The 22,109-nt window shown below is 45.2% G+C and overlaps 1 protein-coding gene and 1 pseudogene across 2 annotated transcripts; both read right to left on the reverse strand.

Moving 5' to 3' along the window:
* Positions 1-8,085: 8,085 nt before the first annotated feature.
* Positions 8,086-8,399, reverse strand: LOC124654236 (annotated as a pseudogene).
* Positions 8,400-18,899: 10,500 nt separating this feature from the next.
* LOC124658113 (cyclin-D2-1) lies at positions 18,900-21,868 on the reverse strand. 2 transcript variants are annotated; one of them, XM_047196546.1, is made up of 6 exons: positions 21,596-21,868; positions 21,257-21,343; positions 19,928-20,023; positions 19,599-19,800; positions 19,385-19,515; positions 18,900-19,295 (listed from the first exon to the last, which is right to left on the reverse strand). In XM_047196546.1, the coding sequence occupies exons 1-6, from the start codon at positions 21,866-21,868 to the stop codon at positions 19,116-19,118; spliced, it is 969 nt and encodes a 322-aa protein (XP_047052502.1). In that variant the 3' UTR covers positions 18,900-19,115. The 2 variants fall into 2 exon arrangements, with proteins under 2 accessions (XP_047052502.1, XP_047052501.1); XM_047196545.1 differs by having other exon boundaries at positions 19,928-20,026.
* Positions 21,869-22,109: the final 241 nt, after the last annotated feature.

Genomic DNA, 22,109 nt, shown 5'->3' on the forward strand with positions numbered 1-22,109 from the left:
CTGTTCCAGATTCTTTTTTTTTCCATCTTTTTCATACCGGTATACATAATCCCCGAGTTTCGGGTTAATCACGCAGTACTTAGCGCGAAACTTGTCAAAAGACCGGCACGCATAGTCCCCGAGTTTTGGGTTAAGCACGAAGTACTTAGCGCGAAACTGCAAAAAACCGGCATAGCTAGTCCCCGAATTTCGGGTTAAGCACGAAGTACTTAGCGCGAAGCTGCAAAAAACCGGCATAGCTAGTCCCCGAGTTTCGGGTTAAGCACGCAGTACTTTGCGCGAAACTGCAAAAAACCGGCATAGCTAGTCCCCGAGTTTCGGGTTAAGAATGCACATAGAGCACTTCCTCTTTTTTTGCCATCTTTTTCATACCGGTACATAGCCTTCTTGGGCGTTTACCGGAATAGATTTTGCCAGCTTGGGCATGTTTGGCACTTTGCCTGCTTGGGCTTTGTCATATACCGGTGTGAAGCCGAAGAACTCGTTGAAGAGACTGCTGAAGATACATCCACTGCCGACAACGAACCAGCCACCACTGGCCAAGCTCCGGAGAGTTCCTTTACGGAATATGTCTGATGAACCTTATCCCTGTGTCTCAAAAAACAACTCGTGAAATCCCCGGTACGCCGGGTGGGATGATGTAATATACAGTTAAGTCCTTTTGGTTGTGCTACTCTTAATTCTGCCGGTATCTTATATGATATGCCGGTAGCTTATTATGCTATATCAGTATGCACCTTTGTCAATTTGCTCTTATTATTTGCTTTGATCTTGCACAGTGAAGATTCCAGATTTGTTTCCGCATCCAATCTGATGCACACTTGGTTCTTTTGCTTTGGCTCTGCCTACCTCTCTGGGTTTTTTGGCGTATGAGACACAAAGTTCTTTTGCCAAGCAAGCACTTTCTTGAACTTAGAAATAATTCGAAATTTTCACAAGAAACCGGTATGACCGGGGTTAGTTAAGCTTTTCTCGCATTGTTTGTTTTCGGTTTCTTTTTCGTTTTTCACGTGCTTAGAACCTTCCGGTTTATCTTGCTTGCCATGAAGCCGGGTTTCGGACAGCGGCTAAGTCAAAGACTCCTTTAGGTTTAGCATGTTACTAAACCGGAAAAAGAAAATGTCCAACAATCAAACCGGTATACTGAAAAAAGATAAACACATTGCATTGATAGAGGCCTAAAGTGGTAAAGACTCCGGATTCATTCCCGAGTTCAATCCGATGCACGCTTGGTTCTTTTGCTTTGGATCTGCCTACCTCTTTTTGGGTGTTTGGCGTATGAGACTCAAAGTTCTTTTGCCAAGCAAGCACTTTCTTGAACTTAGAAAGAAAACTCGAATTCTTTTACAAAAAACCGGTATGATCGGGGTTAGTTAAACTTTATTCCGGATTGTTTGCTTTCGGTTTCTTTCTCGTCGTTCATGTGTTCAAATCCTTCTGGTTTATCTTGCTTGCCATGAAGCCGGGTTGCGGACAGCAGCTAAGTCGAAGATTTACCTTTAGATTAAACACACTACTAAACCGGAAAAGCGAACCTTAAGCAAAGAAATCGGTACATGGAAAAAATAAACATATTGCATGCAATTTCGATAAAGGCAATCCCCGAGATACATTCGAGGTACCGGCACCTTACAGATAGCAAATAAGGTACAAGGAGAACTCCTTACGTTTCACCTCCTGCGCCGGCCATCATCACCTCGATGGTGCCGGCGGTGCGGTCGGAGCGCAGCCCGCGAGCAGCTGAAGATCTTGCCGGGTTCGGCGCCACCAGCACCGGCGAGAGGTACTGGTGCACAGGGACGGTGCCGAGGTAGACGCGGTGATTGCCGAACTCGATGACGCGGCCGTTCTTGGGGAACTTACCGCCGTTGGAGAAGCAGCCCGTGTTGTCATTGATGAAGTCCAGCGAGCCGAGGCGGTAGACGAGGCCACTGACCACGTGCTCGCCGGAGATGGTGAGGAGGCCCGCCCGAATATGAACTCCAGCAAGCGCAACTGCTGGCCCCACGGTGGGCGCCAACTGTTGTCGTGGTGAACAGACAGATGCCATGGGATGGCTTAAGTTGGGGCCGAATGTGCGCTAGAGGATTCGGGGGAGGGTTTTGGTAACACAAGGGTGGATCTCGGGTGGAATACCGGTATCTTATTGATGAACTTGGCCTTGGCCAGAGGTTGAAGAAGAACAGTACAAGCTTTTTTCCTCTACTCCTGAGTCTCTCGATCCTCCCGCACAGGGGTGTACTCCCTCTCCTTATATAGGGGAGAGGGTGGATTACAAGGGAAGAAACCCTAATGGCATATCTGACTAGACAAACTACTTTACAAAGCTTCTTTGGCCTTGATGACACCGGCCTTGTCTTTAATCAGGAAAAGATGACCTCATCCGGTACCTTTTACGTCACCTTCTGCTTTGGCTTCAGGGCTTTGATTAAAGCTGATTTTCTTCGCTCATCCTTGTCCTCTAGTCCTTGAGGGAATCTTTGACCAGAATGCCGACATGCTACAGTTGAGCTTATGCCGGTACTCCGGTATCTTATACCGGTTTTCTGGTATCTTATACCGGTTTTTCGGTATCTGTATCCGGCTTCTTACCCTTCGTATCTCAATTTCTCCTCTTGGGCATATCTCTGGCTTAGATATCACCGGTTTCCTTTACTCCGGTATACCCCTCCTGGTATACCGGATTGTTTCATCCAACACTGTTAAACTAAGCCTTCATAATCCGGTTTATTCTTTAACCTGGTTTAGTTTATGCCGGTATCACCTTTCCGGTATCTTAATCCGGTATCTTTATCTTCGCTCTGGTATCTTTATCCGGTATCTTTATCTTCGCTCCGGTATCTTTTGCCTTTGTACCTCAATCTCTTATGTTTCTCGTACTCCGGTATACCCCTCCTGGTATAGAGGTTTGCTTCAACTTAGCACCAATCTCACTCAACTTTGAGCATCCGGTTTAATATTTAAACCGGTATACAAACTCTTTATCACGGCATGTTTGCCATAGTCTTGTCCTACCGGGGGCCACCCCCCCGACAGACGTATCCTGCTTGGCCGCAACAGAGGCCACATGCGCTTCCGTCCTTCCTAGAGTACCCTTCTTGGCCGCAGCTGGGGCCATGGACGCCGCCCACTGTTGTCCCAGGACGAGGACGAGGAGTAGGCAGCAGCACCGGCCATAGTTAGATAGTTTTTCTTAATATTTTCTGTGTAAATTATCTTTGAATGATTGAAAAAATTCAGAAATTTCCCGCGTTTTAGTAGGGAAATAAAATCCTTCGCCGTGTCCTCCAACCGTGTACACACCTCCGTAAAGAGGTCGCGGTCCTCCATACGCAGCAGCAACGACCATGAACGGAGCAAATTGGTGCATCGGTAGACAACCTGCAAAAGATTAGCATTTGTGTTATTAAAAACCTTGTCATTTCTACATAGCCACAGCAACCAAATAACAGCAATCGCTCCCACCCTAATAAGTGTTTTGTACCTATGGTCCACCCCATTAAGCCAATTACCAAAGATATTGGGAACGCTACGTGGTGGATATAAGGTAGAACTCATTTGGATGATTGATCATATAGACTTTGCAAACCGGCACTGGAAGAATAAGTGTTTGATTGTCTCATCTTGATGACAAAAACACACGATTTACTTCCTTGCCAGTTGCGTTTAGCAAGGTTGTCTTTAGTAAGAATGACTCCCCGACGAAGATACCAAGCAAAGACCTTAGTCTTCAGAAGTAAGAAGACCTTAGTGTAACGGCCCGGGAGATACCCCTAATAGATTTTGCTTGTTATTTTATTTTGTGCATCATCATGGCATCATGCATACATTATAAAAATTATTTTCCGGGGCGTCACACTTAGTCTTCTCTATAAGCTATATAGCACATAGAGACAACCCGAACAAAAGATTCAGAACAAGAAAAAATAGAGAACCGGACGTCTCTCGGCTGCCCAGGATTCTGCAGCAATAAACATGGTGTTTCATCCCGTGGCTTTTCATCGGAATGTATAGCATACGCTGAAAAAAAAAGTACAACGGTCGGTTTCTTTCCCCGTGGGTCTGTAATTTCCTCCTTTCGAAGAGAATGACGGATGCAAGCCAAAACCATGTCAAAATTAGGGAATCATGAATTTTGTGGTGGCACTAACAAAAATTATCCAGCATACACCTTTTCAAAAATATGATAGAATAACTGGCGTGCAGTTAGTCACTTAAATTATGGACATATAATCCCAGGGATGGCCTTTGAACCCTTGAGCGCACGCATGCTCACAAGTAAAACAACGAATAATGGATGTCTCATTCGCCAATGAGATAATAATGGATGCCACCATTTTCTACAGAGAAATAGCATCCCAGATCCACATTCAGTTGCCTACTATTAAGATTCGCCTTTATCAATGTGACACCTCTAGTGACAAACCAAAGAAAAATTGTAGCTTTGAACATGTATTGCAGATTTCAAAGTTTCAGCACTTCTACTACTGACAACAAGAGGCTTGGAATTGATTATAAGTGTACAATCTTTTTTTTTTTGCGAATATAAGTGTACAATCATTTTCTACAGTGAATAGCATCCCTGATCCACATTCAGTTGCCTACTATTAAGATTGCCCTTTAGCAGTGTGACACCTCTAGTGACAAACCAAAGAAAAATTGTAGTTCTAAACAGGTATTGCAGATTTCATCCATAGAGAATGAGATCTTGATGACCCCTTTTATGGAAGAGGAGATTTTTGAGGTAATTTCTTAGATGGAACTGAATACAACTCCGGGACCAGATGGCTTTCCAGCTGAGTTCTATCAATTTTTTTGGGAAGTAATAAATGATGATCTGATGGCTTTGTTTTTACAGTTTAGCAAAGGGGATTTGCCTCTTTACATACCAAACTTTGGTGTTATCACATTACTACCCAAGAAACAGAATGTGGTACAAATACAACAATATAGACCTTTGTTTGCTAAATGTATGTTTTAAGATCTTCACTAAAGTTGGTATGAATCGTGTCTCGGGGATTGCCCCAAGAGTTATAAAGCCAACTCAATCAGCCTTTATGCCAGGTAGAAATATTTTGGAAGGGGTAGTCATATTTCATGAAACAATCCATGAGTTACATACTAAGAAAATGGATGTGATGTTATTTAAAATCGACTTTGAGAAAGCATACAATAAGGTGAAATGGCCTTTTCTACAACAAACATTGCGAATGAAGGGCTTTGCTCAAGAATGGGGTAGATTAGTGCAACAATTTGTTCAAGGGGTAGTGTGGGGGTGAAGGTGAATGATGATATTGGTCATTATTTCCAGACAAAAAAAAAAGACTAAGGCAAGGGGACCCTCTGTCTCCAATGCTCTTTAATATTGTTGTGGATATGCTTGACATCTTAATTGAACGAGCAAAAGAGGATGACCAAGTCGGAGGATTAATTCCACATTTAGTTGTGGGAGGACTCTACCCTGATGATACTATCCTTTTTTTGGAACATGACCTCCACAAAGCAGTTAATATGAAATTAAGTTTGTGCCTCTTTGAAGAGTTATCAGGGCTTAAGATTAATTTCCATAAAAGTGAGATTTTTTGTTTTGGAAAGGCAAAGGAGGAGGAGAACCAGTATAAGCAGATCTTTGGATGTGATGCTGGACAACTCCCCTTTAGATACTTGGGTATTCCAATCCATTACACAAAAAAACTCAGAAATTCGGATTGGTATGCGGTTGAAACACGTTTTGAGAGTAAATTAGGATGCTGGAAAGGGAAGTTAGTATCCTATGGTGATAGGTTAGTACTTATTAATTCAGTATTAACTAGCTTACCGATGTTTATGTTGTCTTTCATGCAAATACCTGTTGGGGTAAGGAAACGTTTGGACGTCTATAGATCTAGGTTCTTTTGGCAGTCCGATGAAAACAAAAGAAAATACCGGCTTACAAAATGGAACATTGTTTATCGATCCAAAGATCAAGGGGGCTTAGGTATTGAGGTTCTCGAAATCAAAAACAGATGCTTATTGAGTAAATGGCTCTTTAAACTTCTTAATGAAGACGGGGTGTGACAAGAACTGCTACATAATAAATACCTAAGACAGAAGACGTTATCGGAGGTACAAGCTAGGCCTACTGATTCCCCATTCTGGAAAGGATTGATGGGGTCAAACAAGAGTTTTTCTCTAGAGGTTTTTTCAAAGTGGGTAATTGTATGAGTATCCGCTTCTCGGAAGATATATGGTTAGAAAATATTTCTTTGCCTCAACAATATCCGTCCTTATATAATATTGTGCACCATAAGAATATCACAGTTGCACAGGTGTTAGCCCAAACACCGCTAAATATTACCTTCCGAAGGGTGTTGAGTGGTAACAAATGGACTTCATAGTTACAATTATGTCGGAAACTCATGATGGTAAATTTGAATGAAGAGGATGATCGTTTTGTTTGAAATTTGACATCTAATGGTTTATTTACAGTGAATGCAAATCTTATGTGTGACCATACCTTTTTTTGAGAAAGTATCTCTCAAAGTTAAAATTCCACTTAAGATTAAGATTTTCATGTGGTTTCTGAGTAATAAGGTTCTGTTAACTAAGGATAATCTAGCTAAACGACATTGAAATGGGTGTACAAAATGTGTTTTCTGTGGGGAACAGGAGACCATTCAGCATCTTTTTATTGAATGCCCTTTATCTAAGCTCTTATGGCGTACGGTTAATTTCACTTATGATCTTCCACCTCCAATTAATATTACTAATATGTTTGATAATTGGTTAAATGGAGTAGATAGACAATCTAAGGCTTTTATCTGGATTGGAATTTCTGCTTTATGTTGGTCTATTTGGAGGGTCAGAAATGATATAATTTTTAATAAAAAAGTCTCTTTTCATTTCTTGCAGGTTATCCATATGGTCTCCCATTGGGTTCAACTTTGGGTCCTACTCTCTCCGGAGGGGCAGCGGGATGTCATGGCTTCTGGATGCACACGGCTCCTGATGGTCGTTCAAGATATCTTGTGACAGATTGGTTGGCGACATACTAGAATGCTATGTTGATTTGTAGTCGTAGTATGTGTTGTTTTCGATGGTTGATTTTTGTATCAATCCTCGGTGATGTGTGAGTTGTAAACGTACTATTTTGAAACTTTTTTTAATAAATGGCTGTGCGCATCGTCATGATGCAGAAGCCGGGTATACCCCCGTTTCGAAAAAAAAAGGTATTGCAGATTTCAAAGTTTCAGCACTTCCACTACTGACAACAAGAAGCTCGGAACTGAATATAAGTGTACAATCATTTAACAGTGAATTTATCATGATAGTCCCTATTTGCAAATCAACCCATCTTCTAGAGAGCATCGGATACTGCTGTACCACATCATGCACTCTTTCAACCCCCACAGTGAATTTATCATGATACTCTCTATGTGTGAATCTCCCCATCTTACACAGAGAGCAGTGGAAAGTGTTTTTTTTTTTGTGTGAATACTGTTGTGTACCACATCTCTGCACTCTATTCTCTTCAAGAATTCATGGCAATAACACCCCCTCTATTTTCTTCAGTTCAAACTTGTGTAAATTTTGAGTTTTGACGCAGTGGACAAGGTAACAACAAAAAGATTGTAACTGGAAACAATGCATTTCTCCGATTAACATGTAGAGTTGCAGTCTTGCAGATATGAGATAAACTAACATGTAACCGGAGATAAAACTACTCTGTCATTTCCTGAAGAAACAGACGCAGCACAACAGCCTTGAGTTACTCATCAAAGCTTTTGAAAACAAGGGAAAAAAAAGGCAATACCCAATACAGATTGGGTCACAATAGACACAGCATAGAGCATTCCTGATTAACCGGCAAGGTTGCACAGATGAATGAAGTAACACACGGACACAAACTGAAAGTAAGTTGCAGCTCCTTGGGAAATTAGGATAGACATAGTGATGTGATCATATACCGACACGCCAAGAGGACCAAGTCTAGAAACCGGGGATACCACTTGCTGAAACAGGGCAAGTACCTGATGGCAAATACCTAGTAGTAAGTAGAAACCATGAATTACCACTGTAGATAGCATGATGGGCGTCATCACGGAACTAAGTTAGCGAGTGCATGGCGAGCAGCTCCTTGACAACAGAGGGGCAGCTTGCGTTGAGATGCTCGAAGCCATCGCTGGCCATGACGGCATGACCCCCGTCAGGTTCGCCTTACGGCCAAGAAAACCGAAGCACGCACTCTTCAGCACATCGCAGCGGTGAGCTTCAGCTAGCGCCAGGATGTTGGCCACGGTACCGACATCGATGTGCTTGCACAGCTTGTCTTCGCAGATGAGCTTCAGCCTCTCCATGCCATACGTGTCCGCGGCGACAAGCAGATGCTGGCACATGGTACCTTCCTCTTCTTTCTTCATCTGCGGCAACGAGTCAGTGTACACAAAACAGAGCAAGGCCCTGAACACCGGCGCCTCCATGACATCTATATGGGCCGGCCCATTAGCGCCTAGCAGGTATAGTATTTACCTTTGTTTTCTGGTTTTTCGGTTTTTCTCAGGTTTTTTTCCGGTTTTTGATGGTTTCTTTTTTATTTTTGCTGCATTGGTTTGCTGATTTCGAAATTTGTTCAGATTTTTTTTTGCTCTGATTTAAAAATGTTTATATTATAAATTTGGTCAAATTCAAAATTTGGTTAAATTTGAAATTTGTTCAAATTTGAAATTTGTTCAAATATGAATTTTGTTCGATTTAAAATTATTTGTTTTTAAACTAAACAATTGTCAAATTTTGAACAATTTTCAATTTTAAACAATTTTTATGTTTGAACAATTTTCAAATTTGAACATTTTTAAATTTTGAACTTTTTGAGATCCGGAATTTTTTAGATTCAAACATTTTTAATTCGAACTTTTTTATTTTAAAACTTTTTCACAGTTGAACATTTTTTTAAATTTAAACATCTTTAAAGATCTAAACTGAAAGGAAAGAAAAGCGAGAAGCAGTACCTTTTGTTGGGCCCAGGTTTGGAGTGGCCCAAAGGGAACCTCTTCAGGCGTAGCAAACGGTGCCTCCTGCTTAAGGCAGAGAGTAGGCGCTCCCGGAAACCTTTGGCGCCTCCGCTTTTCTCCCAGCGAAAACACGCTCAATTCCCAGAAAGCCTGATACCTGGAACCTCGAAGAAGCCCAGTACCAGCTGGTTGGGCTGGCCAAACGTGCCGGGCCCTTCCACATAACAGAAAATACTTTTTTATCCTTGTCCCTTTTTTTTCTTGATGATCCTTCTCCTTTTATTATGTCTAGTCTAGCAGCAACAAATGCCTCTCCGGAACACATCGATTTTACTAGCAACGGTACCTACCGATGTCACATCTACCGTCCACTCCCTGCTTTGGTAACCTTTTGATATTTGTCTAATATAAAACTAATAATTGCAACACAAGTGAAACTTTTATGAAACTAAAGTGATACATGAAAAACATTGTGAAACATTATGACAAAAAGTGAAGCTGATGACATCACTGGTGATGTTACTCCGGTTTGTTTCACAAAATATTTGTGTTTCAGTTATGTTTCATATTTGTTTCATAATTTTGTGAAAGAATTGGTGACCAGATGAGTGACATCACTGCTGATGTCACTCCTGTAGGTGAAGTTGCCTTTAAAAAGAGGTCTTCGTGCCAATCCTCTAATAACCTAAAGGTAACGGATGCGGCAAGACATGCGTTAGAGGAAGTGCTCTTGGTAGTCTTGTAGCAGTAGGGACTCCAAGACAACACTCTGTGGGTGGACGGACGGTGAAGGTTTGCACCTGGTCACACCACCTGCCTAGCTTTCCCGTGGCAAAACTCGTGCTGGCGGATCATAATGCCACATTCACTGATCCAAATCTCGCCACCCAGTCGGCAGCTACAGGCCGAGGCTACAGCACACACATTTTGGTGCTAGCAGTGCACACTGCACAGGGATCTGAAATTCTGAATCCGAGTGCGCAGCCAGGATTTTTGCTCCCAGCTTTTCGGGTGTACGAGCGAGCCGGTCCATCGGGCGCCTGACTGGAATTAGCGTGCGTTATGTGCCATTATGATCCGCATCATCGAACGATCAGTGGGTGGATTATCTCCTGACCTCCCCCCCACGGGCCATGACCACCAAAGCAGCTCCCCCTTTAATCTGTGCTGGCGGCGAAAGGAGAGGAGAGAGGAGACGTGATTAAGGCTGGCTGGAGAGAAAGAGCGATGGTGGCATCGTGCTCGTGGGGTTCCTTGGCTGCTTCGCCGTGCGGTTCCGAGTGATGCATGGATGCCGCGATGATTAGGACGAAGACTCTTGCACACGACGTGTATATATGTGAGCGTGTATTTCCACCACACCATCGTCGCACACCGATCGATGTGTCTGCCTTCTTTTTAGGTGGTTTCCATGATTAGGTTCTGATGGGGATACGTACGGGGACAAGTACTTACGTATCTGGGCTGCACGCGCGACGTACGTGTGTACTCGTGTCTCTACGAAGGGTAGCCTAACGTGCGATGGTTTGCACCCACGATCACTAGTACACTCGACTAGTGCAACGACAGCATGTTCTACTTGTTGAACGGATAAGGACATACTGCCACGTACAAGGATCGATGGGGCATGGCATCGCAGCTGTCTCCCCACGCTAGGGCTACCACCAAAGAAACACAAACTTTTGACCATTCGTCGGGACCGCCCCTACGGTCGACAGCACAACGCAGTCAGTATTCGGTCCAAAATATATTCCAGCAGATTCAGTCCAGCCAAGTTCAGAGGCTCCCTCTCTTAGCACACTAAAATATTCATAGGGAAACTCTATGTATTTTTCAGACTAAATTTAGGCTGAAAATGCGTTTAAACAGACAGCACGAGGACCGGCCGCAAGTCGACGACCCTTGGGGCGCACAAATTCCTTGAAGAGAAGGAGCCACCGTTTCTACTCCACCCTCTGCGAGACGAAGCAACTCCTACCACCGCCGCTGCCCTAGAAGTCAGTTCATGGGCAACTCACCTGCCGCGGCGCTACCGAAGCTGAAGGAAGGAGCTCACCTTGGAGCAGAGAGGCGGCTGGGAGAAGCCGCCTTGATGTAAAGAAACTCAAAATTGGCGAGACTAAGAGCCAACGAAGTTCTCTACCTCTGTTCCATACTATAAGATGCCTTGCTGTGCTACTCTAGCATTCCGTCTTATATCGTGGAACAGATTTAGTAGAGCTCAAGCTACTCACCTAGCAAACCCAGATCATGACGGCCGACTTCAGACCCAATGAGAAGGGCTTGGTTCGAGAGGAAGAAAAAATAATCCATGATCGAGAAGAGTGATCACTCACACCATATTGTCTGTTTGTATGGATTATGTGTTATTTGCCATTCCTTTAATATTATGTTGTATGCCGGTGCAGCTTACTTGAATCGGCAAGTAGGGTAATTAATTTTCTACCATTTCTTTTTTTTAAAGTTAAAGTTTGAAAATGGTGAAAATGAGAAAAGGGGACATGCCTAGACCAAATGAAACGGGCTAACATGGGCTGGTTGCCTGTCCGCGGCGCCCCCAAACGGATCGAAATAGACGCATTTTGTGCCGAAAATGAGTCGCCGCATTAGAGTTGCCCGTAGTTTAGACGATATTGGGAACATGGATGGTCGTGAAATTTTGGGGGAATGGGGGGAAACAAAACTCGGGGCCCTTAAGGTAGACATTACAACAATAATAATTACAACAATAATAATGAATATACACGTCAAAAAATGTTGTCAATAACATTTAAATGCATGAAAAAGCATTAGCATATCAAATAATTTATAGTAGATATTACCTTCAAATTTTCTTCTAGCATTCCTTGATGCAAAGTCACTTATGACAGGGTCAATGTCAATGTGATCCAATGATTTCTTCTCAATGCATAATGTTGCCACACCATTTATCCTATGTTGGTTTGGGATCCGATCTACTCATCTCCATATGTCTTTGGTACTCCATGAAGAAATGATGCAAAAGGTATGTGCCCCATGCATGCACACGTACAGATACAGCTGCGATTGCAGTATGTGAGTGTGAGTACTGGTCTTTCCCCCTCCTGGCTTTCGGGTTCGCACGGACATGGGATTCCAAAGTTGCCTGAAAAATCGTGGCTTTTGCCCAGGAGGAGGAAAGCTCGACGTTGAATCAAGTAAAGAAGTGTGGCGAAAGCTGGATCTCCTTCTTGCAGCTGTACCATCCGACGCGCATGAATGGAACCTGGGTGCGCGCGCACCCAGTTTCCTACAAAATGAAAAAATGTTATTTAAAAGTTTCAAAAAAATGTGAACTAAATTTTTGCATGTACATATTATGTTGATACGTAATCGTGTGAGTTTTCACGAAAAAATACCATTGTATGTGGCCTGCACAAAAATGACAAAATGTCCAAATGAGAATAGTGAATAGGAATTTCTACTATTCACAGGAATAGGAATTTGCATTTTGTCATTTTTGTGTAGGTCACACACAATGATATTTTTTTGTGAAAACGCACACAAGTAACTATCAACATAATATATACATGCAAAAATTTACTTCATATTTTTTTGAAACTTTTAAATAGCATTTTTTGGAACTTTTCATAAATGGGTGCGCGTGTACCCAGGTTCCATTCACCATTTTCGCTGTACCATCACGTTAGATTCTTCAGGTTTTCTTTTTATACAACAAAAAAATGGCACCAGATTCAGTTCTTCTCCTCCGGCGCCATCGTGCCCGTCCGATAAAAGAAATCTAAGGCGATAACCATGTACCTTGACTGTCAAACAAATTTCCTCCCAAAGTAGGTAAAACCTCAAAGTTGCTTTCTCTCTTTTGAAAAGATGGTATTTTTTCTCTCAGACGCCTAGAAAGACTTCCCAAGATCTAACCCTGTCAAAATCCATCTGTAAAATTGCAACTATTTTCAGGGTATCTCCCATTCAACCCCTTGAGATCTGACTTTCTTCATCGTGTCATTCAGGAAAGAACAAACATAGAGGTAGTCCTACAAATGACTCAGTGCACCAGCCCAACCACAAGACCAGATTTGCAAGAAAATCGAGATCTATGGTGGGGTTGCCATGGTCATGGCCTCATTTGTACATTAGGGGCAAAGGCAAGGATGGCATGGCCTGGCCTAGCCTGCCACAGATCGAGGATGGCATGCTTGGCTCCATGACACGGTCATATAGTTCATTGTCATGGTCGTATGACTTTGCAAATTACTTGTGGCTAACCCTCTTCCAGAAACGTTGAAAAGGGACGGATAGAAAAGGATGTGACGAACTGTCTCTGATAATGGGCGCCTCCAATGATTCCTGAAAGCCACTACTATTGACCACTTATTATAAACACTTGAGCAGTCATGATGGGGATTACTATATTGTATGCTCCTCCTAAGTGGCACGGCAAAGATATATTACATACATAGAGTGAGTGGTACCCTGCACAACAACCTTGTGGATATATATAGTACTATGTTCAGATTAGTTCAAATTAGATTAGTTCAAATTGCAGCTGCAAGTCTCTAAGCAGATTAGTGTATGTTATTAACTATCAATAAGGTGGCTATTAGTGCATTCTAGTGTTAAAATGATTGGATAGTTCTTTTCGGGTATAAAATGGATGTAAAGTTTGAGTCACTCCTTCCTTGCAATGCATGCGCCTCTACTTCCTACAGTGCTTTAAGCATGTCATAGGAGCAACCTAACCTACTAAATATAATTGCCTTTCTACAACCTTGTGATGTTGTATATGTAACTTGTTTGACATATTGGGTACATTAGGAAGACAATTCAAACTTTTAAAGGATCATGCCCTTGCTTTCTTGGGGAACTATCAGACTTTCAGCTGCAGCACGAGACTGGCAATATACACAGCTCAGAAGAAAGGGCACCAACTATGTATAACCTCTGACTGAAAAACAAGAGAAAGGCAGAAACACATAGCTGGCTATATTATGACTGCAAACACAACTCATACTCCTTCAAGATAATTTAGATTGCAATATCTTTTATTGATCATGATGGAAAAAAAAAGTTCAAGTGATAACAAATAGCAAGGGCCCCCAAAGGCCTCATGCTTGGACACTGTTAGCCTGGAGATGGACAAATATTTCACTCCAGAGCATCACACTAGGGCATGCATGTGCCTCCCAGTACACCATGCCTCCTCTTTCCTCTCTCTCTCTCTCTCTCTCTCTCTCTCTCTCTCTCTCTCTTCAGTAACAATCAGCAAAATACAAACAAACCACTCGGAAACAAACAAACAAACAATTTTCTCCCTCATGAATATGCACAGAGAGCTTGCCAGGGAGAAGGCCTACTACACCTTGGCTGTAGCTCTGACCATTCCTCCTTGACCACCTTCATTTCACCCCCATCTCCATGCAATGCTATGCAAACATGCTGTGCATTGGTGCCATCCTTTTACTTTTCTTCTTCTCCCTCTCACTATCTAATCAATGTATCCTCTGCAATTCTGCATTGGGGGGCGATTTACACAAAAATAACCCAAAAGTGGAAGAAAAGCACAGACTGACCCTCCGGCGAAACTATTTCACCAATCTAACCCTTTTGTGTGGCGCCCCTCCCACGGGCGCCACACATGCCCATGTGGCTCCCCTCCCGCCGGCGCCACACACCCAGCCGACGTGGCCCCCTCGCCGCCGAGGCGGGTGCGCCCGTCCGACGTGGCAGCATGTGTGGCGCCCTCCCAACGGCGCCACACATGCCAACTTATATCATGTTTTCGGTCGAAAACATCCAGGGGCTCCGAACGTCCGGGACTTAGCCGTTTTGCGAGGCTCGATGTGTGGCGCCGACGCCACGGCGCCACACTAGCATGTGTGGCGCCGATGCCACGGGCGCCACACATCCACTTAAGTGTGGCGCCCGCGCCCGCGCCCCAGCCCGACGCGACCGCTTTCTTCTCTTCTCTCTGTTCCTCCCGGAAACCGCCGCCGCCGCCCGAGTCCCCTTCGCCCCCCACCAAATCGACCAAGCAATCGTCGCATCCGGCCGGCCAAGTCCTTCCTCCTCCATTCCTCAAGGTATTCCCCTTCGAATCCCTCACATTCATCCACTAATTTCATAGATCTTGCTAGATTTGCACATGAACCCTAGACATGGAAACTAGATTTGAAATGGCTATGTATGTGTTGAATGTGTATGTGTAGGAACCCTAGATATGTAGGAACCCTAGATATGTAGGAACCCTAGATGTGTTGAATGAAATTTTACATGTATGTGTTGAAATCCTTATGTATGTATGTGGTGAAAGGCAAAATTGGAGCTTAGCAAATGCATTCTATTGTCTTACATATGTCTATTATGTGCCTAGGAATGGTATGTCTTACGAAATTCATATGTGTGATGTATTTGGATATGAACTCTCATGTATGTGTGATGTATATGTGATTCGAAAGTTAGATATATTCTCATGTATTCTTGATGGAATAACTCATATTTGTTAGGAATGTATGTGTGATGGCTTATTTGGATATATTCTCATGTATGTGTTGCTCATATTTGGTATGAATGGCTCATAATATGTTGTATGTGTTGCTCATACATGTAGGATGGTGTGGCTTCGGATGAAGAGTACGACAGGGAGCACCGGGCTGTTCATATGATCGGAGAGGGGAACGGATCTTCACCCTTTGAAGATTCGTTACCATGGCACACCGGATATACCTTATGACGAGAGGTACACGGAGTTCATCCGGCCTACCGGTCTTATGCCGTTCATATCCCTTGTAAGCCGTGGGGGGCCACACATGAACCCCTCGGCACTCACCGCCCTTGTCGACCGGTGGAGGCCGGAGACTCACACCTTCCACTTGAGGGCCGGCGAGATGGCCCCTACTCGCAGGATGTTTCCATGATCCTTGCACTACCTATTCAGGGCGAGCCACTGTGTATGAACACAGCTTCTGATGGGTGGCGCGGACAGATGGAGGATCTTATTGGCAGGGCTCCTCCGCCGCCAGAAAATCCAAAGGAGAGAGTTCCCGCCGGCGCGTCTTTCACTTGGATCAGAACTAACTTTGCGGAATGCCCCATAGAGGCCGACGAGGACACTCGGAGGACGTACGCCCGCGTGTACTTATGGTACATGATTTCCGGGACTCTCTTTCCCGACGGTGGGGGTAAGCTGGCCCATTGGTGTTGGCTGAAGGCGCTTACGGTGTTGGACGCCCGGTGGAGTTGGGGAACAGCGGCACTTGCCTACCTCTACCGGCAGGTGATGATTTGTTCTATGTACTATTTTCCTATAGTAGTGCGCTACACAAAGTAGTAACCAAATATCTTATGTATGCGGTTGGACGAAGCTTGTCGCAGGACCGGGAGCAAGACGGGTAGCGGCGGTATTGGTGGATGCATGCTCCTACTTTCCGTATGGAGCCGGGACCGCCTATCGCTTGGGCGTCCCGAGGTACTCAACGAGACGCCATGGCCTCATTTCCCTCACTTTCCTCGATCGGGAGCCCACTTGGGCATACCTTTGGGACAATGTCTCGGAGATGACGAGCGATCCAATGATCATGTACGAGCGAGTACACTCGCGGAGTTGGACACTCTTACCGCTGAGCAGGTAACCGATCACTGCGGAGTTGCAATCCTAGTTTTGATTGATTCTACCGGCATCTACTAAATAATTGTATGCTGCGGGTGGAATGGGAGCCATATGGTAGCTACTACCGTATTGGCGCGGCGATGACCGACCTAAACCCCAAGTGCACGGAGGAGGCGCGAGTTCGGCGTATGCGCTGCCCACTCATATGCATGTGGCTTGTTGAACACCACCGAGCCGCAAAGAGTGATGAGACAAGCTTGGGCCGTATCGGGAGTGCCCACCAATGTGGCAAGACACGGACAAGGCGCTTCACGGGTAAACTTCGGAATCATGCGATGGAAGATTCTTGATAGAAGAGGTACAAACTAACTTGTTGATTCTTGCGAGCTTGATAGGCAGCGGCAGAGGAAGATCACAAATTGGCCGATCCATCATAGCGGCCACATCACGGCGTTCCAACATCGCTTGGAAGCGGCACGGAATGCCGGCCCCGAGCGGATTGTGCCTCACGACTTCACCGCTTTCAACAACTACCTCGAGTGGTTCCATCGAACACGCGTATCGAGTTAGTGAAGCGCGCGTATCGTGAAGAGATCTTGGACGACCCCATCCGGTTCGATGAGGTTGGGCAAAGCCGACACGACACTTTTGCTCGCGAGAGGGAGATCGACTTCTATTGCTTCCGAGCTGAACTTCGTGGTAATGGATTCTCTCACTAACTAGTACATCATCTAGATTGCCATGTGCTCGCTTAAATTGTGTATGCTATGTTTGTCACAGCGGGAGGAGATCCAGAAACATGGTCGAGGAGTGCGAGGTTGTGTGGGAGCAGAGCCACACGGATGAAAAGCTCGTCGGACCGTTGCGGAATTTCGTTAAGGTATGATCACCAACTTTGAATGTACGCAATTATGTTCCGGTGGCTTTGTAACCGTGAGTTCCATGACGCGAACACCGCACGAAAGATGCGGCGGTTAGCGAACTTGCTAGGTTGCCGCGAAGGCGAAATCCCTACATCCTCCTCTTCCGAAGAACATGTATGGACTATTTTGTTGCCGTGAAACATGTTCTTACTAATTTCAACTTTTGTAATCTCATGTGTTCATGTTTGTGCGGATTCCTCCCGAGGACGACCTAATTCCGAGTCAAGGCGTACTTCCGAAGCGTACCTCCAAGCAACGGTCGGCTTACCGAGTTGAAGCCAAGGGGCAAGGCTCCAAACCGGTACACTCCGGAAGATTATGTCAACCGAGGAAAGAAGGTTGTCACCGAGGAGGATGACGGGCCGCCGCGGAGATCGGCTATGTCGAGGATGAGGAACGACGAGCCGTTCTCTTCGAGGAGGAGGAGGAGGAGGAGGAGGAGCAACGGCGGGAGCGAGCGAGCGAGCGGAGCAGCAGCGGGAGCGGCCAAGGCAGCGGACGAAGAGGATGGCCGTCCGGAAGCGGCCCGTGAGGACGACACGTCGAGGACGACACTAGGATGTGCTCCGTGTTGTTGTGAACTATATCTTCATAAGTATCGATTTGTGAACCCTATGTCATTTCGAACCATGGTCCGTAATGCTACTTGTTGTTTGAATCTACGTGCTACAATGTGACCTATGAAGTGTTATATGTGTATGTCATGAAATTTCTACTTGTTGTGTCCAATATTGTACTCGTAATCGTTGGAGTTTGGTACGATTTTTCATGTTTTCAACACAAGTCCATGTGTGGCGCCCTTCCGCCGGCGCCACAAGTGCTAGTGTGGCGCCCGTGGCATCGGCGCCACACATGCCAACTTATATGAACCATTGGGTCCAAAACATACTCGTGGGACAAATCCTCCGGGACTTAGCCGTTTCGCGAGGCTCTATGTGTGGCGCCCGTGGCATCGGCGCCACACAGGCTAGTGTGGCGCCCGTGTCATCGGCGCCACACATCGAGCCTCGCAAAACGGCTAAGTCCCGAGGAATTGTCTCACGGTATGTTTTGGGGATTACAAGTGCATGTGTGGCGCCGTTGGGAGGGCGCCACACATGCCGCCACGTCGGACGGGCGCACCAGCCTCGCCGGCGAGGGGCCACGTCGGGCCGGGTGTGTGGCGCCGGCGGAGAGGGAGCCACATGGGCATGTGTGGCGCCCGTGGGAGGGGCGCCACACAAAAGGGTTAGATTGGTGAAATAGTTTCGCCGGAGGGTCAGTCTGTGCTTTTCTTCCACTTTTGGGTTATTTTTGTGTAAATCGCCGCATTGGGGTGAAGACCCACAGGCTGTAAGCACAGAAAAACACACATGTCTCCATGTTTCACTCTCTTTCTCTGATATATTTCTCACATCCTTCACAGACTGGCAGTGCAGAGGCTGCCATGATGGCATAGATCAACAGGCCGGGCCAAGCAAGGAGAGCCCCCACCAAGGTGTAAAAAGAAAGAGCCCCAAAAGAAGAGAACAAATGGGAAAAAGAATCACAACAACACAACAACAGGAAGAGATCAAACCCTATTAATCTGACAAAAAAAAGACCCAGGTAAACTGATGTTATCTACTTGCACTCTTTTCATGTGACTGGTGGAGGTGACCTCTTCCTCCTCTTGGGTGGGGGAGGGGTGGTGCAGGAGGAGGAATTAGAGGACAGAACCTCATCTGAGCATAGGTTAACTGCTACTGCAGCTGCTGTGGCTGCCCTCTTGCCACTCACCAGCTGCTGCATTAGTTTGTAGCAGCTTCTGACCCCTTCCTGTAAAAAAAAGATAACATATTATAGAACTTGCTTACATTTCATAAGTTGTCAAAGTTTCAGTGGTTACAAGGTGATCGTTGCGTTACCTCTGCTAGGCCAATGCACCAATTGACTGCAAGCCTAGGGTTGACCAATGCGAAGGATGGCATCTCACCGGTGGCGCATAGCACCGCCGCAGCAGCCATTGACGACGGGCAGTGATCTAAGAACTCGATGTCTGATCCATTGCATTTTGCAGGATTACGTTAGTACCGTTGCGCTATAACATACATATTCAACCAACAAACATTTTTAGTATACCATGCATTGCAGCTAAAATCATTTGTGTGGCTCGGCCGATCAGATATCGCGTGTTCTTCCCTCTCGGATCAACTTTGCAAACGAAGAAGTCGATGAACACGAAAGGTGTGACCGACCGGAGCCTCCAATTGAGTGCCGTCAGAACAAGAAGCTCCATTCGAAGGATCGTACGCGGCTCGAAGATATATCTTGTGCTCTCTATCTGTCAATGTACAATGGACGATTCATATTATAACTCTGATGACCAGTATTTCATCTACAGCTTATCAACTCATAAAGTTGTATTAGAAGAAAAAAACTAATTTTGAATTAAGTGTTGATGTAATTACTTGTAGGTCTAGGAGGGAAGGCACAAGGGTCTCTTCCATCTTGGCAGCCAAGGAGAGGCAGGTCACAGCTAGCAGCTGCATTGCCCATCCATCCTCCTGCTGCATTGAGGGGGAAGTACACAAACACAGCAATTAATAGCTGAAGCAAGGATCCCCAAAGCAAGGACACATAAGGTACTAGTATGTCTAGGATCTTGTAGCACTCCACCATCATCCTACATATCTCATGTTCTTTTATGAGCAAGATAAGCAACCCCTCTTTAAATTCCTGAAATAAAGAGTATATGGATCTGGCTACCTAAGTACAGTACTGCGCATGAAGATTTGACTAAGATCTTCCCTCATAAATAGTTTGTTTTTTAAGGCAGAGTAGATGCATACATTGACCATTCCATATATGTACTGAAGGACAAGTTACAGTGGACCCGAATAGTAATCACTGTTACATCTAGCATTCTAGCAGGAACACGTATCAAGTCTTGAAGATCAAAATCTGTGTGACATCATAATATTGGCCCAAGTTAAGGTTGGTGAGATATTCAGTCACATCAGCATTTGGATAATTAAGCTAGCCTACCATCATCTAGTATCACTTGGAACAACTATAATCCTTTAAAAATCCATGGAGTGACGCCAGCATGCCATGCCTACTCTACTAACACAGCATTCACAAAGCAACAAGAAAGTCAGAAAAAACAATGCTGCCCATTTCAACCACGGCAGGTGGTGCATATGACAAGGTGCGGGGATATATACTTTGCAGCAGTTTACAGCTAGCTTGCAGCTTGTTCTTTTACTCTGACCTCCTGATAAGTATACTATTATCACCACCACCATGCATGCACAGTCACTGAGTAGATAGATACCTCACGCTAGACACTCCAAACACTATCCCAAACGGCATAGGCCATGTAGTTAATAACAATATGGAGCACAAGGGCAAAGCACAATGATAAGGTCTGTTCCAAAATAAAGCTTAAGCTTGCACTAAAGCATGCTGCAAAGCCAAAAGACCCTTCTGTCTTTAGTGCATAAACAAATCCCACACACACACCCTTCATTCCATATAAGGGTAAGACGGTAATTAGCCAGCTAATTGGACTGATGGGTTAGCAGACTGTACACCAACTTCCAAAACTTTTCTTTTTATACAGACCAGCATCAGCAGAGCACTAGACAACATACCGAAAAATACAGAGAACAAACTAGTTATCTGCCACGCTTGGCATGGTGCTCAGCATTACAACATGTATGGGTATGGGTATGGCTGACACGGCGATATGTGGACTGTGTACGAATGGTGACATGTCAGGACGGCGACGAGCTTACCGGCAGCCGGTGGAGGGAGAGGAACCGGTCCATGTAGTTCACGGCGAGGTAGGCCGTCAAGGGCAGGAAGCCGTAGTATTCTTGCACCTGAAGAAGACAGATTCAGATAACTAGCTATATGGAATGAGATGGATATGTGGCATGCTAATTCATACATTTGCAGATATTAGAACAGTTATTTCTACATGACAAAATGTTATAAAAAATACGTGTACATGACAAAGCTTAATTTCTAAAAAAATTAAAGTGGGGCTTAATTTCAGAAAAATACACAACAGAAGCATGCCTCATCCAATCCAAGAAGTTTATCAACGCAGTATGTGCCTTTGTGTGTGTCACCTTGAGAATCCACGCAACAGAGTCCGCCCGGGCAGTGGGGTCGATGCACCTTGACCGGAGCCGGTCAGGGTAGTCTGACCGGGGCGAGTAGTCGGCCTCGCCCCCGATGAGCTCGGCGACGAAGGACTCCGCAGCCGACTCCTCATCCTCGGCGCGGGAGCACCAGTCATCGTCGGTGGCGGTGGTGCAGGTGCTGGCCGCAACGTCGGCAAAGAAGAAGGCACCGCCGGCGTCCTCGGCGCAGAGGAGGTAGGACGCGTCGTCTCCCGGCATAGCCGGCCGGTGGGGCCGTCACTGAGCAGCAGCCATTGCCGTTGAGGCGTTGAGTGGGCGGCGTAGTGGTGGAGCAGAGGCGATGTGGTAGTGGAGGTGAGAATAGATGGTAGAGCAGAGTAGCTGATAGTGTGAGCGATAGATGTGTGGGAGCACAAGGGGATATATAATACGAGAGGCTAGCCACTGTGAGCTGTATGTATGAGCTCTTATATCTCCGTGTACTTATATTGAAGTACAA

The sequence above is a fragment of the Lolium rigidum genome, chromosome 5, assembly GCF_022539505.1.
Source record: "Lolium rigidum isolate FL_2022 chromosome 5, APGP_CSIRO_Lrig_0.1, whole genome shotgun sequence".
Classification (NCBI taxonomy): Eukaryota; Viridiplantae; Streptophyta; class Magnoliopsida; order Poales; family Poaceae; genus Lolium; species Lolium rigidum.